We start from the raw sequence: 21,584 nt of genomic DNA on the forward strand, positions 1-21,584 counted from the left end.
TTCTTTCTTTCTTTTTTTTTTTTTTGCACCCAGCTTATAAGCACCTGTAATTACATCTTTAGGAGATCCGTTGCCCTCTCTGGACGCCAGGGACACTCATACACATGTGGCGCACACACGTACACAAAGATAAAATAAATATTTTTTAAAAAAATAATGTAGCGTGCAAAAACTCGCACATACTACAAACGTAGTGCTGTTTACTGATACAGGGGAATTCGGAGATAGAGACTAGCCTGGGCTACAAAGCGAGATCCTGCCTAACAAAACCAAAGAAACCAAAGAAGTATGGATATGGAGGCGCCTGCCAGCAATCAAGCACTTGGGAGGCGGAGACAGAATTGTTTTGAGTTTGAGGCTAGTCTGGGATACAGTATGAGACCCTGTCTCAAAAAAAAAAAAAAAAAAAAAAAAAAAAAAAAAAAAAAAAAAAAAAAAAAACCAAAAAAAAAAAAAAAAAAACAAAGCAAGCGAACATAAAGGCTGTGTGCGCAGAGCTCAGTTGCTTGCCTGGTGGTTCCACCCCAGAATTGAAAAATAATAGATAATTTCTTTTTACTTATTTTTTTTTTTTTGTAATTGTCTTATAGCTGATTTTCCCCGCTCCACACCCTTGGGACTAAGGCTCGCAGAGGGTGGATCAGGGTAAACGTCTTCGCGACGTCCTAGACACTCGAAGGGACTGTGTTGAATGAATGGCTCGTTAGCGGACTGCTTGCTCTCGGCACGCAGAGCTCAGAGTGGATATTGGGGCGGGCAAAGGCAAGGGCTCCGCCCCGGAAGGCGGGGGCGGGGCGGGGCCCCAGCCCTGAGTCTTGGCCCGCGGATAGTGGGAAACAGACTGCTGTTGCAGCGGGACCGGCAATCATGGCTCCGGGTTGGCCGCGGCCTCTGCTGCAGATCCTCGTGTTGGGACTCGGGTTGGTTCTGATACGCGCCGCGGCCGGGGAACAAGCACCAGGTATGCTTGGCTCAGAGGACGGTGAACCTCGGACTTTGGGGCGGTCAGGAATGGAATTTGAGTGCCTGGAGATCTGAGTGGAACCGGGTAGACATGGGGTTCTGGGATCCATGGTCTTTAGGTAGTGTGTTTCAAGTGGGGAAGATCTCAATCCACTCCAATCTTTATCCACAATCCGAGTCTCAGATTCGCTACCTGTCCAATCAGGTGCGGGGTCTTCTGTCTCAAAAGTTCGAGCCAGAGTAGAGAGAGAAAGTAAACTTTGAGGGAAGGACGTTTGTTTTGTGAAGTGGGCATGCCCTCACCCCGGTCTGTGATGGAATCTGACCAGTCCCGATAGCTAAGAATCACGAAGGGGTACTGGGGTCTTTGCCCTCTATACCATGTGGGGGTGCCCCTTCCATCCGGTGACTTCAATGCCCAGTTATGCGGGAGGAGGGACTGGGGTCGGGCCCAGTGCCCAGGAGTGAGTCACACTGGCGGTGGGGGGGAGGATATCACCCCCCCCCCCCCAGTCGCGCGCTACCGGACCCCCTCCCGCACTGCCGTGTCTTGGTCAGGCGGTGCGGTCACCTGTGAGGAATGCGGGGGTGTGGGGGGGCGATGGTGACTCACGTTATTTGAGCCGACTGACCCTGACCTCAGCCCCCAGAATAGCCGCGCCCAGCCGCCAGCTTCTGACTTGCAGCCCCCTCCCCAGGCACCGCCCCATGCTCTAGCGGCAGCTCCTGGAGCGCGGATCTCGACAAGTGTATGGACTGCGCTTCATGTCCATCGCGACCGCACAGCGACTTCTGCTTGGGATGTGAGTGGGGGCGGGGCCGGTGGCAAGCGGATCCTAGAAGTGGGTAGAGGGTTGCTGGGGCGTCGAAAAGGACCTCGGAAGTCAGGGAAGACTGACGGGGAAGGGGCTTCTATCAGGTAGGGGAACACTGTGTGGGACAAAGCTTGAGACTCCCTTGAGGGCGGACTGGCTTCCCAAGGGCAAGATCTGATTTGAGTCCTGGCCACTAGGCGCAGCGGCACCTCCCGCTCCCTTCAGGCTGCTCTGGCCCATTTTGGGAGGCGCTCTTAGTCTGGCCTTGGTTTTGGCGCTGCTTTCTGGTTTCCTGGTCTGGAGACGGTGCCGACGGAGAGAAAAGTTTACTAGTAAGTGACCTCCCCACCCTCACTCCTCCCACCTCCCCCATCACTTCCCTAAATGTCCCCTAATCATGACAACCCCACTTCTTATCTTCCAGCCCCCATAGAGGAGACTGGTGGAGAGGGCTGCCCAGGTGTGGCACTGATCCAGTGAGGAGCACTCGCGCTGGGTCCCACTCTTCGTCCGTTCATTCATTCTGGAGCCAGTCTGGCCTTCCAGACACAACCCTAGCCAGACTCTTCCAACCACAAGGGGGTGGGGTGAGGTGGTGATTCACCTCCAAAGACTGGGCTTAGGGCTCAGGGGAGTCTTCCAAGGTGTCTAGATTGCCCTGTCTCTGGTTCCAGGGCAGAGAGCCGTAAGCTGGGTCACAAAGCGACACAATACTAAGGAACTGCAGCATTTGCACAAGGGGGTCTTTTGCTCTCCCCAAGTCCTGGAGGCCTGACTGACTTGAGGGACAGACACACTAGGTCCCACCCACTCCGATGGGCTAAAATTCAACTAACACTGAGTTTCAGCCCTGGAAGTGGGTCAGATTTAAGGACCTGTTCCTAACACTAAGGAGGCTGGCCCTCTGGGAGGGCTGGCCCTAACACAAACACACACACAACCCATCCCCTAAAAGGGGGGGGGAATATTTATTTTGGGGATAAAGTTTGGTGGGGAGGGAGAATTTATTAATAAAAGAATCTTTAACTTTAAATGGTTTGGAATATGGCCTGATCCCTAGCTTGACTCCCCAGAACTGGAGGAAGGGAGGGAGTCAGTCGGCCACTGCGGGGGCGGGGGGGTGAGGCTCTGACTCACACATTCTCAATGCCTGGAGCCCGGCCTGCCAGGACCTGGCTTGCCCTCACCGTTTTCCAGGGAAGATTTTGAGGAGGAAACCCCAGCATCCAGCACTCCACCCTCCACAAAGGCTGTTGAGAAACCTTCAACTGCTCAGAAATCTTTATTCTCTAAATAGGGTGACACTTTCCCCTTCCCAAGCTGCTGCCCCTCCCATTTAGGGTTTCTCTGAGTTCAGTATCATCTCTCCTGTTACAGGGGGAAGGATCTCTTCCTTCTGGGGGAGTTGGGGGGTGGTTGCTGGTCTTTGTTGTCCGGGAACAAGGTGGGGAGGGACACTGGCCGTCAGCACTTAGAGCTCCATGATGTCCCCAGATGGGGATGCAGGGTAGAAGGGACTGGGGGTATCCCCCAGCCTCAGTAGCCTGAGGGCCTCAGGGATCAGGCTCCCAGGATAGCGCCACAGAAGCAGCTCTGGGCAAGAGCTCCTGAAAGAAGAAAAAAAGACAGTGAAACTATGGGGCAGAGGCTGGCCTGGCAGAGCCACCTCCTACCAGGTCCAGGTCCCCTGGAGCCAAAGATGGAAAACAGCACAGAAGTTGGCTAGAAGCTAAAAATAGCGGGATGAGGCAGGGTATGAGGAGGGGCCCTGACGACTGCACGGGATCCTCTAGAAGGCCCCGCAAGGGGAGGTGCCTACCTGAGTGGTGGCAGGACCTGGGGGAAAGTCACAGGGGGACTGCAGTAGGGGTGGTCATTATGTAGGCTGAGTCGAGAGAAGTGGGTGGCCATGTTCTCCTCGGAAAGAAACTGCTTGTGCAAGGGCTCCCTGGGGAAAGACCAGAGAGGAACAGAGCAGGGATGTTGAGGGTGGAGGCAAACTGATGAGGAGGGCCAAAGGTGACATCTCAGGGGACCCATCTGCCCCCAAACTTAAAGCTCCTTCTCCAGGGGTCTCCGTGCTCATGGGCACAGCTCCAAGGAGAGGGGAGCCGGGAAACCGAGCCAGGTGTAGCCCACTCTCTTGGCCCCTTCCCGAAGATCTGCCCTCCTGAGCTTGCAAAGTAAGCCAGGATTCCAGAATCAGTCTGGTCTGTGTGGCCTAAGCCACCTTCCTCTCCCAGGCCGTCATCCACCAGGCTACCTCGGAAATTCAGACCGTGGCTTCCCAGCTCCAACACAAGCTCGAGCACCACGGTTTCCTGCATCACCTCGCCTCACTTCCCAGGATCACCCTGACCGGCCCTGGGTCCCCAGCAAAAGCTCTTGCCCTCCGTTAGTCCGGCCCACCCAGGGACTGCTTACGCACCTGGCGTCCAGGCCGCGAGCCACCCCAGTGGTGGCCCGTGGGTCCCGACTTGGGGGGCCTCGCTCCAGGGGCTGTTGTAGGATCATTACGTTTCAGGGTCCTGCAGATAGAGGGGTGGGATCCAGGCAGCAGAGGCGGAGCCTGTGAGGGCGTGGTACAGCGCGAGGGGCGGGGCCACCGGCGTGCGCACCGAAGACGTACGACGCAGGCGTGGAAGGCGAGCAGCGCGAGGTTAGAAGGCGGGACGGGCCGGCGGGATGGGGGAGGGGATCCGGCGGTAGCTGGACAGTCCCAGACGTTATTTAGCGTAAGGGTACTTCGCGGAGCTCTCCCAGGTTTCGGTGGTTCGAGACCATACGGGCCTGCCGCCTTAGTTGTTGAACGGCAGGCAGTGCCAGGTCCTGGGGCGCAACGAGAAGAGCCACTCTCAGGCACGTAGGGATTCGAAAGGTTCTGTCGAGCGTCGCGAGGTTGTGTCGCGCGTAGAGCCCTCTGGGAGTTGTAGTTCCGAAGATGGAGCACGCCGCACCGTCCCCGGTGCCTCTGGGTCAGGTGAGTCGAGTGTGCGCACAGTGCCTTCTGGGGTTTGTAGTCTTGCCCTCACCGGGTAGCCAAGGAATACTCCAGGATGCCCAGTGTAGGTAGGTGGTTTGTGGAACTCGGACTCTGACCCACAAAATAGTGATCCCCGATCTTTGGGATCTAGTAGGGAGAGTCATAGAGATTAGATGTCAGTACATTTTACACTATACAAAAAAATTTACACTTTAAAAAAATTTAGCACCATTGGATGTGGTGCCTCACACGTTTAATCCCAGCACAGGGGAGGCAGAGGCAGGCGGATCTCTGAGTTAGGAATTAACCTGCTGCACAGAGAGTTCCCGGTTATCCAGGGCTACATAGTGAGACCCTGTCTTAAAAGAAAAAGTCATCATTCATGAGCCTTTTTTTTTTTTTTTAAACCCAGGGCCTTGGGCATGGTAAGAACATGCTCCATTGTTTAGTTACACTCCAGCCCAAGACCTGCTTATAGTTTGTGAGATAGTCTTATGTATCTCCAGCTTTCTTTGAACTTTCCTATATAATGGAGAATGATCTTGTTCCTCCCGCCTTTATCTCCCGAGTCTTATGGGCTAGCGGGTGTGCCCTAATGCCCAATATATACAGTGCTGGTGCTCAAACACGGGACTTTGGGAAAGAATGGGCTTTAGCGGTTGGAGAGATAGGAGAGGACCCAAGTTTGGTTCCCAGCACTCAAGTTCCAAAGCTTGTAATTGCTTATATCTCCAGCTCCAGGGGATTTGAGTCCTCTGGCCTCTGTGGACACCTGTACTCTCTTGCACACACTCCCTTCACACACATATGCACATAATTAAAATAAATCTTTAAAAAGAGCACGAACTGGGGGTGGCAGTGCATCCCTTTAATCCCAGAACTTGGGCGGCAGAGAGAGGCAGATGGATTTCTTGAGTTCAAGGCCAGCCTGGCTGGTCTACAGAGTGAGTTTCAGGACAGCCAGGACTACACAGAGAAGCCCTGTTTCCCCACACACACCCCCAAAACAAAAACAAAGAGAAGAGAGAGCATGGTCTACCAATTGAGTAGTTACCTTCAGCTTCAAGGGCCACTTTATCTTTTTCTTTTGGATCGGGCTGGACTGGAACTCAGAGATCCGCCTGCCTCTTCCTCTCAAGTGCTGGGATTAAAGGCATGCGCCACCACACTAAGCCCACTTATTTTCTTGTAAGATTTATTCATTGTTTTATGTCTATAAGTGTTTTGCCTACATGTTGTATATGTGCTATGTGTGCTTATGGTATTCTCAGAGGCCAGAAGAGGCGTCACAGGGGGCCGGAGAGATGGCCAAGTGGTTAAAAGCACTTGCTGCTCTTCCAGAGGTATCAAGTTCAGTTCCCAACACCCATATAGGAGTAGGTTTACAAATGCCTGTAATCCAGTAGGCCAGCTTGATCTACATAGTGAGTTCTAGGAAAAAGAGGATGCGTGGGATAATAGGTAATTTAGTGTGAACTTAGTCACACTAATAATAATAATAATAATAGTGAGTAATAAATTGTGACCTATTATGGACAATTCACACTAGTATAATTTCTTGTATATTGATACAAGTTCAAATTATATTTGTTATTTCTGTTTACAATATTTGTACACCTATGCAAAGTTATTTTGTCATATTGTATGCATGCATGTTTCTACCTCTAAGACATTTTGTATATTGATACAATTTTAGGATATATTTATCATATTGCATTATATATTTCTACCTCTGATCAAGATATTTATACATTGATACATTGTTTACATTTTGATGTCATTGTCCTGTTTTACTGCACAGTTGTTTAAAGATTGTTTAATATTCTGATATGAAGTCTTAATCTTTAAGTTATATAGGTATTAAGTATTATAGGTCAATAGTCATTCATATTTGTTAGTCAGACTAATTAGGCTCTTTAGATACAGACAGATTGTATTCTGCATAGAAAGGTAACCTTCAGTCACTTCAAAGATCTGTAGAACATGGCATCTAAATAACTTAGGATTCTGTTGATGTGAGACAGGATTGCTTCCACAGCAAGAGGGCTTTTTTTTTTTTTAATATTTTTATTTATTATGTATACAGTGTTCTGTCTTCATATATACCTACTCGCCAGAGAGGGCACCAGATCTCATTACAGATGGTTGTGAGCCACCATGTGGTTGCTGGGAATTGAACTCAGGACCTCAGGAAGAGCACTCAGTGCCCTTAACCTCTGAGCCATCTCTCCAGCCCAGCAAGAGGGCTTTTTATGAGACCCTTTCTGGGGGTTGGAGAGATGGCTCAGCAGTTAAGAGCATTGATTGCTCTTCCAGAGGACCCAGGTTCAAGTCCCAGCACCCGCATGGCAGCTTACAGCTGTCTGTAGCTCCAGAGGATTGAATACCCTTATACAGACACACATGCAGGCAAAACACCAACGTACATAAAATAAAAGTAAATAATTAAAAAAAAGGGCGATGGTGGCGCACGCCTTTAATCCCAGCACTCGGGAGGCAGAGGCAGGCGGATCTCTGTGAGTTTGAGACCAGCCTGGTCTATAAAGGAACCTTTCTGGGGGAGGGGTGACGTGACGTCAGATCTGCTGGAACTAGAGTTCCAGATGGTTGTGATCTGCCGGTGGGTTCTGGGGGCAGTCCTCTGCAGTGCACACTTACCTGCTGAGCCATCTCCCAGACACATCCCCACACACCGTTTTTTAAAGATTTATTATTTTTATTCACTTAGTTTTTTGAGACAGGGCCGACATATTTCAGGCTGGCCTGGAGTTTGTCTTGGAGTGGAGGAAGTCCTCCTGCCTGCACCTCCTCAGTGCTGGGAGCACAGGCCACAGGTGTGTGCTTGCTTTATGCAGTGTGCAGGGCTGGGGAGTGAGCCTAAGGCTTGGTGCATGCTAATCAAGTGCTCTCACAACTCAATTACACCCTCAGATGTGTGTGTGTATGGGAGACTATCTCATGTAGCCCAGGTTACCCTTGAATTCACTATATAGCTGAGGATAATCTTGAATTACCACTGACCCTCCTACCTGCACCTGGCAAGTGCTGGGATCACCGTTGTGCACTACCCCACTTTACAAAGCTCTTATATTCCCTAGTTTACCTCGTTATAACAGACTTCCCTGTTAGGTCAGCTGACAGGAGAGGCTTGGTGCTTGCTGTAAGTCCTGAGCACTGTGCCTCAGTTCTCCCTTTCGCACTGTCCTGGACCCGCTGTTGTATGGGGTGCTACCTGTGGTTGTGACTGAGAAGGGCTGGAGTCTGTAGGATGAGGCCCCAGCATCCCAGACTTTCCTCATCTGCCCTCTTCCCACAGGCTGAGATCTTTCAGGCCCTGCAGCGACTGCACATGACCATCTACTCCCAGAGTGTCTCACCCTGTGGGAAGTTCCTGGCAGCTGGCAACAATTATGGGCAGATTGCCATCTTCAGGTACCCCCTCCCCCAATTCCCACCACACATGAGCCCGAGCACTGGTGCCTTCTGAGATTAATGCTCCCTGCTTGACTCTTGGCTCCTCCCTCCCCACTTTTCTTTCAGTTTGTCTGCTGCCTTGAGTTCAGAGGCCAAAGAAGAAAGCAAAAAACCCATGGTGACCTTCCACGGTGGGTATAGCTGTTGGGTGTGGTTCAGGAGACCTCAGGATAGAGATGGGGACACAGAGCTCATTAACATTTTCTGTGTCTCTTTAGCCCACGATGGGCCTGTCTATAGCATGGTCTCCACGGATCGGCATCTCCTTAGTGCTGGCGATGGGGAAGTGAAGGGCTGGCTTTGGGCGGAAATCCTCAAGAAGGTAAGTCTGGAGCCTGGGGACAGGCTGGGCGTCCCCGCCTGGGGAAGTTTGGGGCTCATTCAGTGTTTCCTCCTGTGTTTCTCTGAAGGGCTGTAAGGAACTGTGGCGTCGTCAGCCACCATACAGGTGAGCGGGGACCATGTTGACAGAGGGCATGTGAGGTCAGACACTACCTATGTGATTCTGATGCTTCTCCTCCTCCACCTAGGACCAGCCTGGAAGTACCTGAAATCAACGCCTTGCTGCTTGTCCCCAAGGTCTGAGTTCCTTGTGACCATTCTAGGCCAAACATTGCTCCTCTACACTTTCTCTGCCCTGACGGACACTGACTGCTTCCCCACAGGAGAATTCACTGATTCTAGCCGGGGGAGATTGCCAGCTGCACACTATGGACCTGGAAACTGGGACCTTCACAGTGAGTGAGGGTCTGCAGCCAGGGCAGGTCGGGGCCAAACGTTGTATGCTTCCTGGGTCTCCCTCTGAGCCTTCCCTTTTCCCTGCAGCGGGCCCTTCGGGGCCACACAGACTACATCCACTGCCTGGCACTGAGGGACCGCAGCCCTGAGGTGCTGTCTGGTGGTGAGGATGGAGCTGTGCGGCTTTGGGGTAAGGAAACGTCCACTTAGTAAGAAAGTAAGCAGTGGTGGCGCACACCTTTAACCCCAGCACTTGGGAGGCAGAGGCAGGAGCACCTCTGAGTTAGAGGCCAGCTTAGTGTACAGAGTGAGTTCCAGGTTAACCAGGGCTATGTAGAGACTCTGTCTCCAAAATAGATAGATAGATAGATAGATAGATAGATAGATAGATAGATAGATAGATAGATAGATAGATAGATAGATAGATAGATTGATTAAAAATAAAAAAGGATAAGTGGGGGTGGGGCGTTGTGGCTCATCAAGAGTCCTGGTGGTTTTATTTCCACACAGATCTCCGTATAGCCAAAGAGGTTCAGACCATTGAAGTCTATAAGCATGAGGTGAGGAGAGACCCACGCCCTTGTCTCCTTAATTCTCCATCCTCCAGTGTCCTCACCTCCTCTCTCCTTCCCAGGAGTGCTCGAGGCCCCACAATGGGCGCTGGATTGGATGTTTGGCTACTGACTCAGACTGGATGGTGAGCTGGGCAGTGTGGGGTTGAGTGGCCACTAAAGTCCATGACTCACAATGACTGGGGCCTGCTGCCTTTCTGCCTAGGTCTGTGGAGGCGGCCCAGCCCTCACCCTCTGGCACCTCAGGTCTTCCACGCCCACCACTGTCTTTCCCATTCGGGCACCGCAGAAGCATGTCACCTTCTACCAGGACCTGGTGAGACCCTCTGTCTTGATTCTGTCACCCTGTGCAGTGCCCCTGCTTAGACCTGACCCCTGAACTCCTCTTTGTCCTCCACAGATCCTGTCTGCTGGCCAGGGCTCTTGTGTCAACCACTGGCAGCTGAGTGGGGAGCTTAAGGCCCAGGTGCCTGCTTCTTCCCCAGGGCTGCTCAGCCTAAGCCTCAACCAGCAACCAGCAGCCCCAGAGTGCAAGGTGGGTCTTGGACTGGATGTGGGAATCTCAAGGGGCCTATGGGATGGGTGGGTCAGCCATGTCTTCCTGGCTTTTAGGTCCTGACTGCTTCAGGCAATAGCTGTCGAGTGGATGTCTTCACCAACCTGGGCTACCGCGCCTTCTCCATGTCTTTCTGACATCAGGATCCTCCGTCTCAGGAGCTGGAGTTCACTGTTTGTGTTTTGGGATGGGGGTTGCTTTATGTTAGCCCAGGCTGGCCTGGAACTCACTGTGGCTCAGCTTGGTCTCAGACCTTGAGCACTCCTATCTATTGCGGAAGTGCTGAGATTTGGGCCCGTGAGCCACTGAGCTCAGCTTTTTTTTTTTTTTTTCTGTCAAAATAAAGTTTTAGGCTTTTCTTGTTTGCATTTTCTACCCAAGAATGGAGACCAAGTAAATGTAGTGATGTATATATTACTCTGACTTATCCTTACATATCAATGCCCATCCCCAACCCTGTCACACAGATAGGGCAGGAGCTGAAGCTTAGAAAAGATAGACCTATATAGATTTCGAAAAATAAACAGCTCTGCCCTGCCACCCTGTGGGCCTCCTGCCTCAAAGCTGGCCCCTGCTCCCGAAGTGCCTCTGTCCACCTCTTGGGGGAAGGAAGACAATGGCCTTACTTGGAAGTTATTCAGGCCCAGTGGTTCCATTGGCTGGTAAGAGGAAAGTGAGCCCGAGGGCCAGAAAAGGTAGCCCTGCCGCCCAGCCCTCAGGTCCTTCGGAAGAGGTTGCTTAGAAAGCCTCCATTCTGCCCTGATCCCAGGCGCAATGAAAAGCCAGTCTTCGTGCGTCTTCGAGCTGCGGCAGCCTCACTGAGCTCCTTCTGGCGCTGGGAGCGCACCTGCTGTCCAATCACCACCTGCATGTCGTCCTGCAGGAGGCGGAGCAGGGTGGGTATAGGTTAGAGCAGGGGTGGGGTCAGGTCAGGATGCTGGTCCACCAGTCCTACTCGGGCCCCGCCCTCTCACCTGCCAAGCCTCAAGCTCCTGTGTCAGCGCCACCTTCTGGCGGATGGCTCGCAGCAGTTCCCGGGACAAAGAGTCCCGCTCTAGCGAGACACGATTGAGCTCCAGGGATAGCTTCAGGGCCCTAGGAGTGGAAGGGGTAGAGAATGTGGTCTGAGGGCACTGGGTATTCTTAGACCTGGTGAAAGTCGCGGAGGAGGGGGTACTAACACCAAAATTAAGGAAGGCTGAAGCTTCTGAGTTAAAATGGAAGTTCTACTCTTGTCAGGGCGGTGGAAACCGGGCCCAGAAAGGACCAGAGAACAAGCCCTGCCGAGGCAGTGGGTGAGATTGCCAGGCTCACTTGTTCACTGCTTCATCCCGGTCAGCGAGCGCACAGCTCAGGGCTTCCTCGGGATTGTCCTGCGCCCTCAGCTCCTTCTGTCGCTGCAGCTCATCCCGTAGGGTCTGTAGCTCTGTGCGGTGCAGGACGATCTGCAGGCCAGGAAAGAAGGTAGACTGGTACATGAATGAGCCTTGTAGGACAACGTTGCCCTCCCGACCTGTGCCTGCTCCATAAACACCGCAGGCAACTAAGTCTGCTTCGGACTGGGACGGGGGTAGGGTAAGCTTTCAACAGGAGGGATGAAGGGAGACGTTTAGGGAGTGGAGCCCAGAAGGCTTCCTGGAGGTACAGGCCAGCTCAGGAAGCAACTACAGGTTCACTGAGGAGTGGGCTAGACAGTGGAGATGAGAAGGAACGGGACATCGTGGGCCTTTGCATCCAGTACCATGCCCTCTCCAACCTCATCCTGCAGCCTGGCCACTTCCGCCTCCTTCTGCTCCAGAATCTCCACTGGGCTCAGGGATGCTCTCTTCTTGGGGGGTTCCAAGCTCTCTTCCTGAATTGAAGGCTGGGGACTGGATGCCTCTTGTATCTCCGGGGACAAGATAATCTATAGGCCAAAGGAATTAATCAGTACTGCGTGGAACTTCCGGGGAAAGGGGGGCAGAGTCTGCGCCCCTCATTGGTTATTCTAACCAATACGAGGCTGGTAAGCTGAAACTCACTTGGGCTCCTTCACACTCATTGACATTCTGGTCTTGGTCGCTGTCAAGACTGTGGGCAAGCTCGGTCTGCAGGGAGGCACCCGACACTTCGGCGTCCTGGAGTCGCGACTCCTCCTCCAGCTCTGAGACCCGCCGCTGCAACCTCCGCAGTGTGCTCAGCGCCTCGCCAGCCTCGAAGCGAGCGCGTTCCAGCTGCAGATCACACAGATCATTCCAACTGTCAGCATCAAACCTGCGCTCTGCGGTGGGCCCGCAGGGGGCGCCCGAGGGCCGAGCAATGCCAGGGCAGCACCCCGGTGAACTAGACCTGCCCCCTCTCCTGAATCACAGAACAACCTGGAATACACCTCCCCTCTGCAGGCACCAATTTCCTTACCTATAAAGCAGGGAGTGCCTGGCATCATCCTCTGCCCCAGGCCTGGCCCCATCAGGTCATCAGGTCCCCTCCCCTGCACAGCCTTACTCTAATTCACCAATTGCTTTGATCAAGCGTTTATTGATCTCTCCTGAGTCTCACCCTACCAGTCCTTTGAGGTTTACGATGCCACCCCATCTCACAAGTGGGGGAACTGATGAGGGTGGGGCTGAGAAGCCGATATCTGAACTCACGCTGCCCTCTCTTCTTACTCTCTCTCGTCAAGTCCACAGCCCCAGACCAGGTATTTCTGTCCTGAACTCTGACCTCAGTCCTCTTCCTGGCCTTCCATCTGCCAGGCTCTGATGCACTTTAAGAGTGCGTTTCCCTTGCTCAATACTCTTTCTTGGTTCTCATTTGCCCTTGAAGTCTGGTTGCTTCTGCTCTTGGTCATTTAACTGATCACATCTCCCAGAAAGTCCTGAGGCATTGTCAAGGGCCTAGCTGGCTGCCCCCATCCCACCCCTCTGATCACCTCTAGTTTGTGCTCTTTCCTCTCTCGACGAAGCAGCAGCAGCTCCTCGTGGGTGGTCTGTAGTCTGCTTTGGCCTTTGTCCACTTCTTCACGAAGGCCTCGGATCTGGGTCTCCAGGTCCTGCCGGCGATCCTGCAGCATCTGGTTCTGGGGACAGATGTCAAAGTTGAGGCAGAGGTGGGGGGCTGTCTGGCTAGTCTCAGAGAAATGCAGCTGCTACTACCTCCGCCTGCAGACTCTCCAGCCGAGTTCTCAGCTCTGCCCCTGCCAGGGCTTGAGTCTGACACTGTCCGCGAAGGGTGTCCAGCTCCCGCTGCAGTTCCTGCTCCGTCCTAGAGGCCTGGGGAGGGGGAACTGACAATGGAGCCATCCGATGGTCTGGGTTCAAGACTAACCCAGCCTGCCCACTAACTTGTCCCCTACTGAGGACATCAGGTCCCACCTCTCCAGGGGTCAGGGTCATTCTACCTGGGCCAGCTGCTGGCTGAGTCTGAGGTTTTGCTCGCTGAGTTCACTGAGGGCCCTTGCCCGTTCTCGGCCACTGTCCTGCTGCTCTGACCGCTGTTCCCCAAGCTGGGCCCGCAGGGCTTCCACGTCTCCCTCCAGCTCCACAGCTCTGGCCTCCCACTCAGCACCACGGGCTGCCAGTCCACGGCGGAGCTCATGATTCTCCTGCTGCAGCTTCTGTGGGGGAGGGGAAGGACAGGAAGTCACCTGAATTGGCACAAACTCAGAGTCCAGGATGGAGGGAGGATCACCCAGATCAAAAGAGGCCAGTCTGTCTAGGACAGACAAGAAAGCAAAAAAGGGGAGTCGGTAAGAGTAAATGACACCGAGAGAGCTAGAAAGAAGGTTCCAGGCCAGACAGGGGTGAGAGTCACAACTCTGATGCCCACTCACCTCCTGCTGCCGCCTGGGCTTCTGGACCCGAAGTCGTAAGCGGCGTTTTTGGCGCCTGAGCCTGGTAGAATTTAAGCCCCGGCCCATGGCCTCCCACTTCGCAGTCTCCAAGAACTTCTGTAGGCCGGCTTGGCCCAGCCCCTCTGCCCGGCTCCCCTCTAATTAATACTGGGCTGTCCCACTCAGAGCCCCACCCCTCTATCTGCCCTCCTCCAAACCTGTTGGACCAGCACACGGGGGGGGGGGGGGGGGGGGGGGGAGGGACGCGGGGGGGGGGGCACTGTCTCCAGACCTTCAAAGCAGGAAGGCACGGGATGGGCCAGGTGACTCTGACTACAGTTGTTACAATTATTAGCAGGTGTTCCAGCCAGGTGTTTAGCTGGTTCTCTGTCTGTATTACTTAATTTCACCCACTAGAGGGAGCATCAACATCCTTAGAGGAGGAAACAGAGTCTGAAGCTAGTTGTGCAGGCAATCTAGGTAGTCAAACTCTTACTCAATATTGCTAGAGCAACAAAGCCCTGGGCGGCTTCGGGATCCAATTTTCCTGCCCGGTGCTTAGCTCTGCTACTGTTATGTGGTTTTAACAAGTCTTAAAAAAAAACTCTTAAAAATTGATTCATGTATTTTATGTATATGAGTGCTCTATTTGCAATGCTTGCATGACAGTAGAGGGCACCAGATCTCATTACAGATGGTTGTGAGCCACCATGTGGTTGCTGGGAGTTGAACTCAGGACTTCCGGAAGAGCAGTCAGTGCTCTTAACCACTGAGTCATCTCTCCAGCCCCTCAACAAGTCTTTTTAATATCTGCAAGTCCCTTTAACATCTTCAAATCCCTTGTCCATCGATCCCTACTGTCATACATCAGCCCTATTCAATATTTCCTGCGTTCCTCTTAATCTAGGGTCTGGCTATTAAGAGTTGAGGGAGACCAGCAAGTTCACGTTCACTGCCAGAGGGTCCAGGTAAATGGGCACATGCCTGAATCAGGCAGTTTCAGAGAGGAACTCAGGGAAATGAGGAGGAGGAGCTGGGGGGGAGTCATTTAAGAAGGGACTGACATTGCATTGGCCCCTGCAAGACAAGGGAAGCCAATCAGAAAGAGGGTTGTAGTGGAACAGCAAGTGCTAGCCATGAGCAATGACACACATCTGTGCACACATCTGTAATCTCAGCATTTGGGAGACTGAGGTGGGAGGATGGTGAGTTCAAGGCCAGCCCTGAGCTGTGTAGCAAACCTGACTCCAAAGTGGGGCAGGCAGGAAAATGTAAAGGCCCTAAGGGAGCGGGACTGAGTCACTTAAGGAACTGAAAAAGACCCTGTCAGAAGAAAGATGTCGCTGACACCAGAGGACAGCAGTTCCAGGACTTTTAGGCCACAGGGAGGAATTTCAGTTTCATTTTGACTTCGATGGGAAAGCTGATACAGAAATAAAGTAATGGGGTTTTTAAAAAAAAAAATTTTTTTTTTGAGACAGAGTTTCTCTGTGTAACATCCTTAGCTGTCCTGTAATTTTGCCAGGCTAGCCTCGAACTCAGAGATCCCTCTGCCCCTGCCATCTGAGCGCTGGGATTAAAGGTGTGTGCCACCACACCCGGTCCGCTTGCACTTTTTCTGTTCACTGTTTTCCAAGTCACAGAGTCTGGGACACCTGGGGCCACTGTGGGGATGTTGTAGAGCTTGAGGCAGAGACGTGAGGGCTGCCACCTGCTGGAGCTAGAGAGAGAACGAAAGATGGGCTGGGGAATTCAGAACCTGGCTTACAGGTGTGCACAGGGTCCTGAGCACCCTTCCTATGCAAATGCTGGTCGGTGGCCTGGTGGAAAGGGTGGGGGCAGTTGTCTACCAAGGTCAGCTTGGGGCAGGAATCCAGGTCTACAACAGGGGTCCATGAAGGTGCTTACAACTACAGATGTGAGCCCCAGGGTGAGAGTGGCTGACAGAGTGAGACCCCATCCTACAACCCAGGAATGGACAAGAATGAAAAGAATATACGTGGGGGGCATTTAGCAGGGTGAAGGCAGGGAGCGGCTCCCAGAGTCTGAGTTCACGGTGGATGGCTGATGAGCTAGCCTTTAGATTTAGAGGGCCAACAGCTTGCCCAGGGCCACACAGCCAGACAGGGATCTTGTCTGTCCTTTATTTATGTCATTGAGACAGGGTCTCACTATATAGTTCTATATAGCCTGGGACTTACGGAGACCAGCTTGGCTTTACTGATACCTGCCTGTCCCTGCCTCATGGGTGCTGGGATTAAAGGTGTGTGCCATTACATTAACCCTGAGATTACTTATTTATTGCTGTGCTGGGTACCAAACCCAAGGCCTTGTACGTGTTAAAAAAAAAAAAAAAACTTCACTACAGAATTATACCTCCAGTCTAGTTTCTTTTTTAGGGTCTCATGTAGTCCAGGTTGGATTCTAACAGGATGGCCTTGAACCCTTCTGAACTTCCTGCTTCCACTTCCCAAGGGCTAGTTTACAGACCCCACCATGACTGAATTTATGTGTTGCTGGAGTCCAAACTCAGGGCTTTGTGTTTACTTGGCAAGAATTCTACCAACTTACCTCAACCCCAGTCTACTTCTTTTTCTTTCTAGTTTTGAGACAGGATTTCTGTGTGTAATAGCTCTGGCTGTCCTGGAACTCCCTTTGTAGACCAGGCTGGTCTCGAACTCACAGAGATCTGTCTGCCTCTGCCTCCCCAGTGCTGGGATTAAAGGCATGCGCCACCATTATCCAGATCCACTTTTCTTTTTAAAATGAATGTGTGCATGTGCGTGCTTGCTTTTCTTTTCTTCTTTTTTCCTTTCCTTTCCTTCCCTTCCCTTTCCTTTCTTTCTTTCCTTTTTTTCTCTTTTTCTTTTTTAGACAGGGTCTCACTATGCAGAATAGAACAGGCCACCACAGAGATCTGTCTGCCTCTGCCTTCCAAATGCTGGGATTAAAAGCATGTGTCACCACGCCTGGTTCTTTTTCTTTTTGGACAGAGCCTTCCTCAGCCTCTAGAGTGCTGGGACTACAGGCTGGCACTATCCTGGTTTCCCTGCTCAGATTGGTTTGAGAGGCATCACTCTGCCCTTTTATCCTCCCCATGCTCTGGCTCTTCTCCCTGTCCACTCCAGCCCTGCCCACCCTCCGTCTGCCGCAGAGGCCAGCTTACTTCTTCACGCTCCAAGTGCTGAGTGTTCAGCGTTTCTAGCTGCCTCCGAAGCTCCTCATTGCGTTCCAGAAGCATCTTGCCGAGTTCAGCGGCCAACAGCAGGTCCTTCTCTTTCTGTTGCAGCTGTAGGGCCAGGTCCTCTGGTTCCTCTGGCCCTGGGCCCCCTCCCAGGAAGGAGTCTCGGCGCTCCAGCACGAACGGGAAGAATCCTTCATCACCACTAGGAGATGCACCCCCTGAGAGCAGCCCAGAAGAGAAGCTTGGCCCACCAGGGGAGTCCATGGTACGTGAGCATCTGTGGAGACAGTTTGTTGTGGATCCTGCCACCCTGCGGCAGCCCCGGGACTGGGCCCCTGGTGGCAAACATCTAAGCCTCCCAATCTTGCAGCCAGGGCCTCCTTGAACCAACAAAGGTTAATGACCCATGATGGCTGCTCAACTCCGTTAATGACCTCAGGGTAAACTGAGGCAGGAAGCAGCATGAAATCAACCATCTTGCCTTCAGACTCCTACCTTCTGCCTTTGTCACATGGTCTTTGCCTTCAGGAAGCTTTTGCCCCTGCACCCTGGTGCTACAAGTTACTCTCTGACATTTCCTGCTCCTCTTCCCAGTCCCTCACTTCCTGGGCACTACCTAGAATTCTGGTTCACACAGACTCAGCTACATGAAGAAAACAGCTCCTTCTCCTAAGAGCGCAGGGCTCGCTCACCATTAGGAACCCAGGTGTGCCTTGATGGTTTAGCCACAAGGATCCAACTCCTGGCCCTTCCAGAATCTCGAGCCCTTTGCCTTCCTATATCCTGGTTCTACTTTCTCAGGACCCAGGTGTTTTAGACTTGCTCAGCTTTGTCAGTGTCCCTCTCTCCTGAATTCCCAGTGGAGTCTCTTAGGTCTTTATTTTAAGCAAGACCCAGGATTTCCTGCCTCTACCCCTCCTGATTTAGGAGCCCTCATCCCCAGACCCCCAATTTCCCTGGGCCTTGGCGCTGACCCAGCGTAGGGCGAGGTAACTGGTTGTGCCAGCCAGCACACCGCCGCCGCCACTTCGGGTTTCTGTTTACTTCCCGGCCCGCCCCTGGGGATGGGAGCCCAGTGCTCTGCGAGGTCCGCCCAGGGACAGGGGCTCAGGGGCTCAGGAGGAAAGGCCTGACACCCTGGCTTCTTCATGTCAACCTCTGGGAGGGTACCCGCTCCCTATTTACCCCAGAGCGCATGCACACCTGTCCCCCTCCTCTCGACAGGTGTCAGGTACAGCTGGGCCCGAAAGTCCCAGGTGTTACAGAAGTCCCTACAGTCCAGCTGTGCCAGACCCAGACCCAGGGTCCCCCGCAGTGGGGACTCCTGCTTTGGGTACCCAGTGCCTGACCACCACTCTCTTTGCTGCTTGTGTTCTGGCTTCCCGGAGCTTTTTCCAGAGTCCCTAGAGGCCATTCCTGCGCTCCCTCCCTCATCCTGCCCGGATGACCGGTCTTCCCCAACCTTGCCAAAAGTCTGGTTGACCCGCCCTCTGCGCCCCCTAGGCTCTCACCTGTCGCCGCCGGGCTCCCTCCGAAGTTCCCCTGATCCCCGATGTCCTCTTCCGGAGGCGGCGCCAGGTGCAGGTTTGCACAGGTGAGGGGGCGGTGCCGCGGGAGGGGCGGGGACGCCCCCTGGTGGTGGGAATGGCCAAGACCTTGTCAAAGGAAAGTCACCTCCATCCTCTTAAAGGCCCATCTTGCTTCTACTGGGAACAGTGATTGAACATTTACTACGTGCAGATCATAGGCTGATCATAGAAGTCAACTTCTTACTCTTCATGCTTGCCTTTGAGATAGAGAATTATTAATAAGAATAACCCGGTAAGCCCTCCACTAAAAAAGCTCTTTTATAGAAATTGCTTACCTTTGTGACATCCTAAAGAAGCAACAGCTACTGACGGTCTGTTTTATAGAGGTGCAAGCTGAGGTTCAGGGAAACCACTGGCTTTGTTTGGCGCACAAGTTGGTTATTGTCTTAGTTACTTCTCTATTGCTGCGATAAAGCATCATGACCAAGGCAACTTATAGAAGAAAGCATTTAATTTGGGGGCTCCTGGCTCCAGAGGTTGAGCGTCCATGATCATCATGGCAAAAAACATGACAGCAGGCAGACAGGCGAGAGAGAGAGAGAGAGAGAGAGAGAGAGAGAGAGAGAGAGAGGTCTGGTGTGGGCTTTGAAATCTCAAGCCCACCCCAATGGCACCAACAAGATTACCCCTCCCAACCCTTCCCAAACAGTTCCACGTACTGGGGACAAAGCATTCAAATGTGTGAGTCTATGGGAGCTATTTTAATTCACACCACCACAATTATGAACAGTGAACATGTGACATTAGCATCTTTTTGGATGGCGGTGGCAGAGTCTCGTGTATCACAGGATGGCCTCAAACTCACTAAAGAGTAGAGAATGACTTGAGCTGCAGGTGTTTCTGGCTCCGCCTCCTGGGGGCTAGGTTGGCAGGCGTGAGGCCTGCACCATCACACACTCACTGTATGCTGGGCTGGGGTTTGAACCCAGGGCCTGGCGTGTGCTAGATAATTTCTCTACATACTGACTATAGCCCCAGCTCTAGCAACTTATTCTTTCTTACGTTCCATGCTTCATACAAGGTACTGATGACCGGGCACCTACGGTGGTTTGCCTCTGAGCACACCTGAGTCCATATGGCTCCAAATATGGGGGTCTCAGTTCTTTCATTCTGCAGAGTTGGGCCCCATGTTCCAGCAAGGCCAGCAGCCATGCATGGAGGGATAGGATCCAAGGCAGGTGATGTAGGACCAGCCCACAAAGTAGGACCCCAGCCTTGACTCTGTGGTTTCTCATAATTCTCTTCAGACACCATGGCCTTCTGAGGAGACACACAAGACAGAAATTCCAGAACACATAAAGAGGACAAACAGAACTGAGCAGTGGTGGCGCACGCCTTTAATCTCAGCACTCAGAGGCAGAGGCAGGCGTATCTCTGTGAGTTCGAGGCCAGCCTGGTCTACAGAGCAAGCTTTATGACAGCCAGGACTGCAACGTAGAGGAACCCTGTCTCTGGGAAAATGGTCTGCTGGCAACTGTTTAACAACAGTCTCTGGGGAGAACAAAAACCACAGCTTGTTACATTTGCCAGTTTCTGTGGGATGATTTGAAGCTACTACCAGGATTTCAGCTGGGAGAGAGAGAGCCATGGAGGCAGGAGGGAGAGATAGACTGGAATAGAACCCACGGCCTCCACTTTCTTCTACCCGGGAACGCTTCCTCCTAATCATCTTTTCCGGCTAGCCATTTTATTATTTGCTCTGCGTGTCTCTGGCTAGCATTTAGGACACCTGAGTCTTGGAAAGTTAGAGGACTTGGATCTAAAGATTAGGAGATAGACTAGGCAGTGGTGGTGCATGCCTTTAATCCCAGCACTCAGGGCATAGGTAGGTGGATCTCCCCCTGCCTCTCTGTGTGTGCGTGTGTTGAAACTCTAGCTTATGGGGAAAGGGACACGGGACACAAGGACTACTGGAAGAGGTAGTTCAGGGGCTGGCACTCCTGGGTGCTGGGGACGAGACAGGTTTACTACCAGCAGAGAGTATGTGGGACACAAGTCTTTGGAAAGGAGCTAGAGATTGAAAACTGTCTGACCTTCTTTCAAGAAAGTCATTTGTGGCCCCCTCCCCAGGACCTGTAAGAGCAAGCTGATGGGCGTTGGAGAGCTGAAGACAATGCGTCCTCTCCTTGGTCGGGCCACCTGACCCCTTTGAAAATCAAGCAAAGTGCCCAGGCAGTGGTGACTCAGGCCTTTAGTCCCAGCCCTCAGGAGGCAGAGGCAGGAGGATCTCTGTGAATTCAAGGCCAGCCTGGTCTACAGAACAAGTTCCAGAACAACCAGGACTTCATAGAGAAAAAAACAAACAAAAGTCCAAAATACCAAGAACAAAAAAAGAAAAAAAAAGAAAAAGAAAAAGAAAGAAAGAAAAGGAAAAAGGAAACCAATGGCCAGCCACTTGGACCCAAGCCAGCGCACCATGCAGGGCTCTCCAATCAGGCAGGTGCTGAGTTCATCTGGACGGGATGAAACTCTGGGAGGTTCACAGCACACCCAAGACGTGGGAGGGGTGTAGACCTATAAACTGGAAACAAACCAATAAAACAAGAGAGCAAAGGAGCTTGGTTCCTGGGTGCTGACATCACGTGGCTTCAGTTCTAATTCCAGTTTGGCTATTGGCCAGAGGTGTGTGTGCCTGTGCCGTTCAGATGACCTCAGTTTCCTTATCTGTAAGGAGGGGCAGCGGCAGCTCCTGGCTGGCCCGAGTGTGAAGAGTCAATGTGAGTGACAACTGCGCTTGGTGACTCACCCCTGTGTTCCATTGTTTTCCACCCCCAGGACAAACCTATGAGGTCATCCCAGTCCTAGGTGAGGAACCCAGATGTGAGGGGTAAAGCCGATTGTTTGTAGGCACATACAGACCCTCGCGCCAGATTGTCTAGCACCGACTAGAATGGAGTCT

At 52.5% G+C, this 21,584-nt stretch overlaps 4 protein-coding genes across 6 annotated transcripts; 2 read left to right on the plus strand and 2 right to left on the minus strand.

The window, feature by feature from the left end:
• The first annotated feature begins 802 nt into the window (after window positions 1-802).
• On the plus strand, window positions 803-2,811 carry Tnfrsf12a (TNF receptor superfamily member 12A). Its single transcript, XM_050134527.1, has 4 exons — window positions 803-961; window positions 1,662-1,766; window positions 1,976-2,110; window positions 2,203-2,811. Exons 1-4 carry the CDS (start codon window positions 868-870, stop codon window positions 2,256-2,258), a joined length of 390 nt encoding a protein of 129 aa, XP_049990484.1. The 5' UTR covers window positions 803-867; the 3' UTR covers window positions 2,259-2,811.
• Window positions 2,812-3,041: 230 nt separating this feature from the next.
• Window positions 3,042-4,354, minus strand: Hcfc1r1 (host cell factor C1 regulator 1). Its single transcript, XM_050134538.1, has 3 exons — window positions 4,207-4,354; window positions 3,598-3,726; window positions 3,042-3,385 (listed from the first exon to the last, which is right to left on the minus strand). The coding sequence occupies exons 1-3, from the start codon at window positions 4,290-4,292 to the stop codon at window positions 3,250-3,252; spliced, it is 351 nt and encodes a 116-aa protein (XP_049990495.1). The 5' UTR covers window positions 4,293-4,354; the 3' UTR covers window positions 3,042-3,249.
• Window positions 4,341-10,459, plus strand: Thoc6 (THO complex subunit 6). 3 transcript variants are annotated; one of them, XM_050134495.1, is made up of 13 exons: window positions 4,341-4,437; window positions 8,078-8,193; window positions 8,302-8,366; window positions 8,454-8,557; window positions 8,646-8,683; window positions 8,766-8,814; window positions 8,901-8,972; window positions 9,061-9,163; window positions 9,484-9,533; window positions 9,608-9,670; window positions 9,751-9,861; window positions 9,946-10,080; window positions 10,158-10,459. In XM_050134495.1, exons 2-13 carry the CDS (start codon window positions 8,111-8,113, stop codon window positions 10,236-10,238), a joined length of 954 nt encoding a protein of 317 aa, XP_049990452.1. In that variant the 5' UTR covers window positions 4,341-4,437; window positions 8,078-8,110; the 3' UTR covers window positions 10,239-10,459. The 3 variants fall into 3 exon arrangements, with proteins under 3 accessions (XP_049990452.1, XP_049990444.1, XP_049990454.1); XM_050134487.1 differs by lacking the exon at window positions 4,341-4,437 and adding an exon at window positions 4,612-4,758; XM_050134497.1 differs by lacking the exon at window positions 4,341-4,437 and adding an exon at window positions 7,492-7,595.
• A 40-nt stretch (window positions 10,460-10,499) lies between these two features.
• Window positions 10,500-18,694, minus strand: Bicdl2 (BICD family like cargo adaptor 2). The gene is made up of 10 exons (XM_050134479.1): window positions 18,608-18,694; window positions 17,079-17,373; window positions 13,481-13,696; window positions 13,236-13,352; window positions 13,013-13,159; window positions 12,123-12,314; window positions 11,858-12,007; window positions 11,416-11,546; window positions 11,076-11,196; window positions 10,500-10,978 (listed from the first exon to the last, which is right to left on the minus strand). Exons 2-10 carry the CDS (start codon window positions 17,358-17,360, stop codon window positions 10,817-10,819), a joined length of 1,518 nt encoding a protein of 505 aa, XP_049990436.1. The 5' UTR covers window positions 17,361-17,373; window positions 18,608-18,694; the 3' UTR covers window positions 10,500-10,816.
• Window positions 18,695-21,584: the final 2,890 nt, after the last annotated feature.

This window comes from Alexandromys fortis, unplaced genomic scaffold (assembly GCF_014885135.2).
Source record: "Alexandromys fortis isolate MF-2015 unplaced genomic scaffold, M_Fortis_MF-2015_v1.1 scaffold_29, whole genome shotgun sequence".
In the NCBI taxonomy this organism is placed as follows: Eukaryota; Metazoa; Chordata; class Mammalia; order Rodentia; family Cricetidae; genus Alexandromys; species Alexandromys fortis.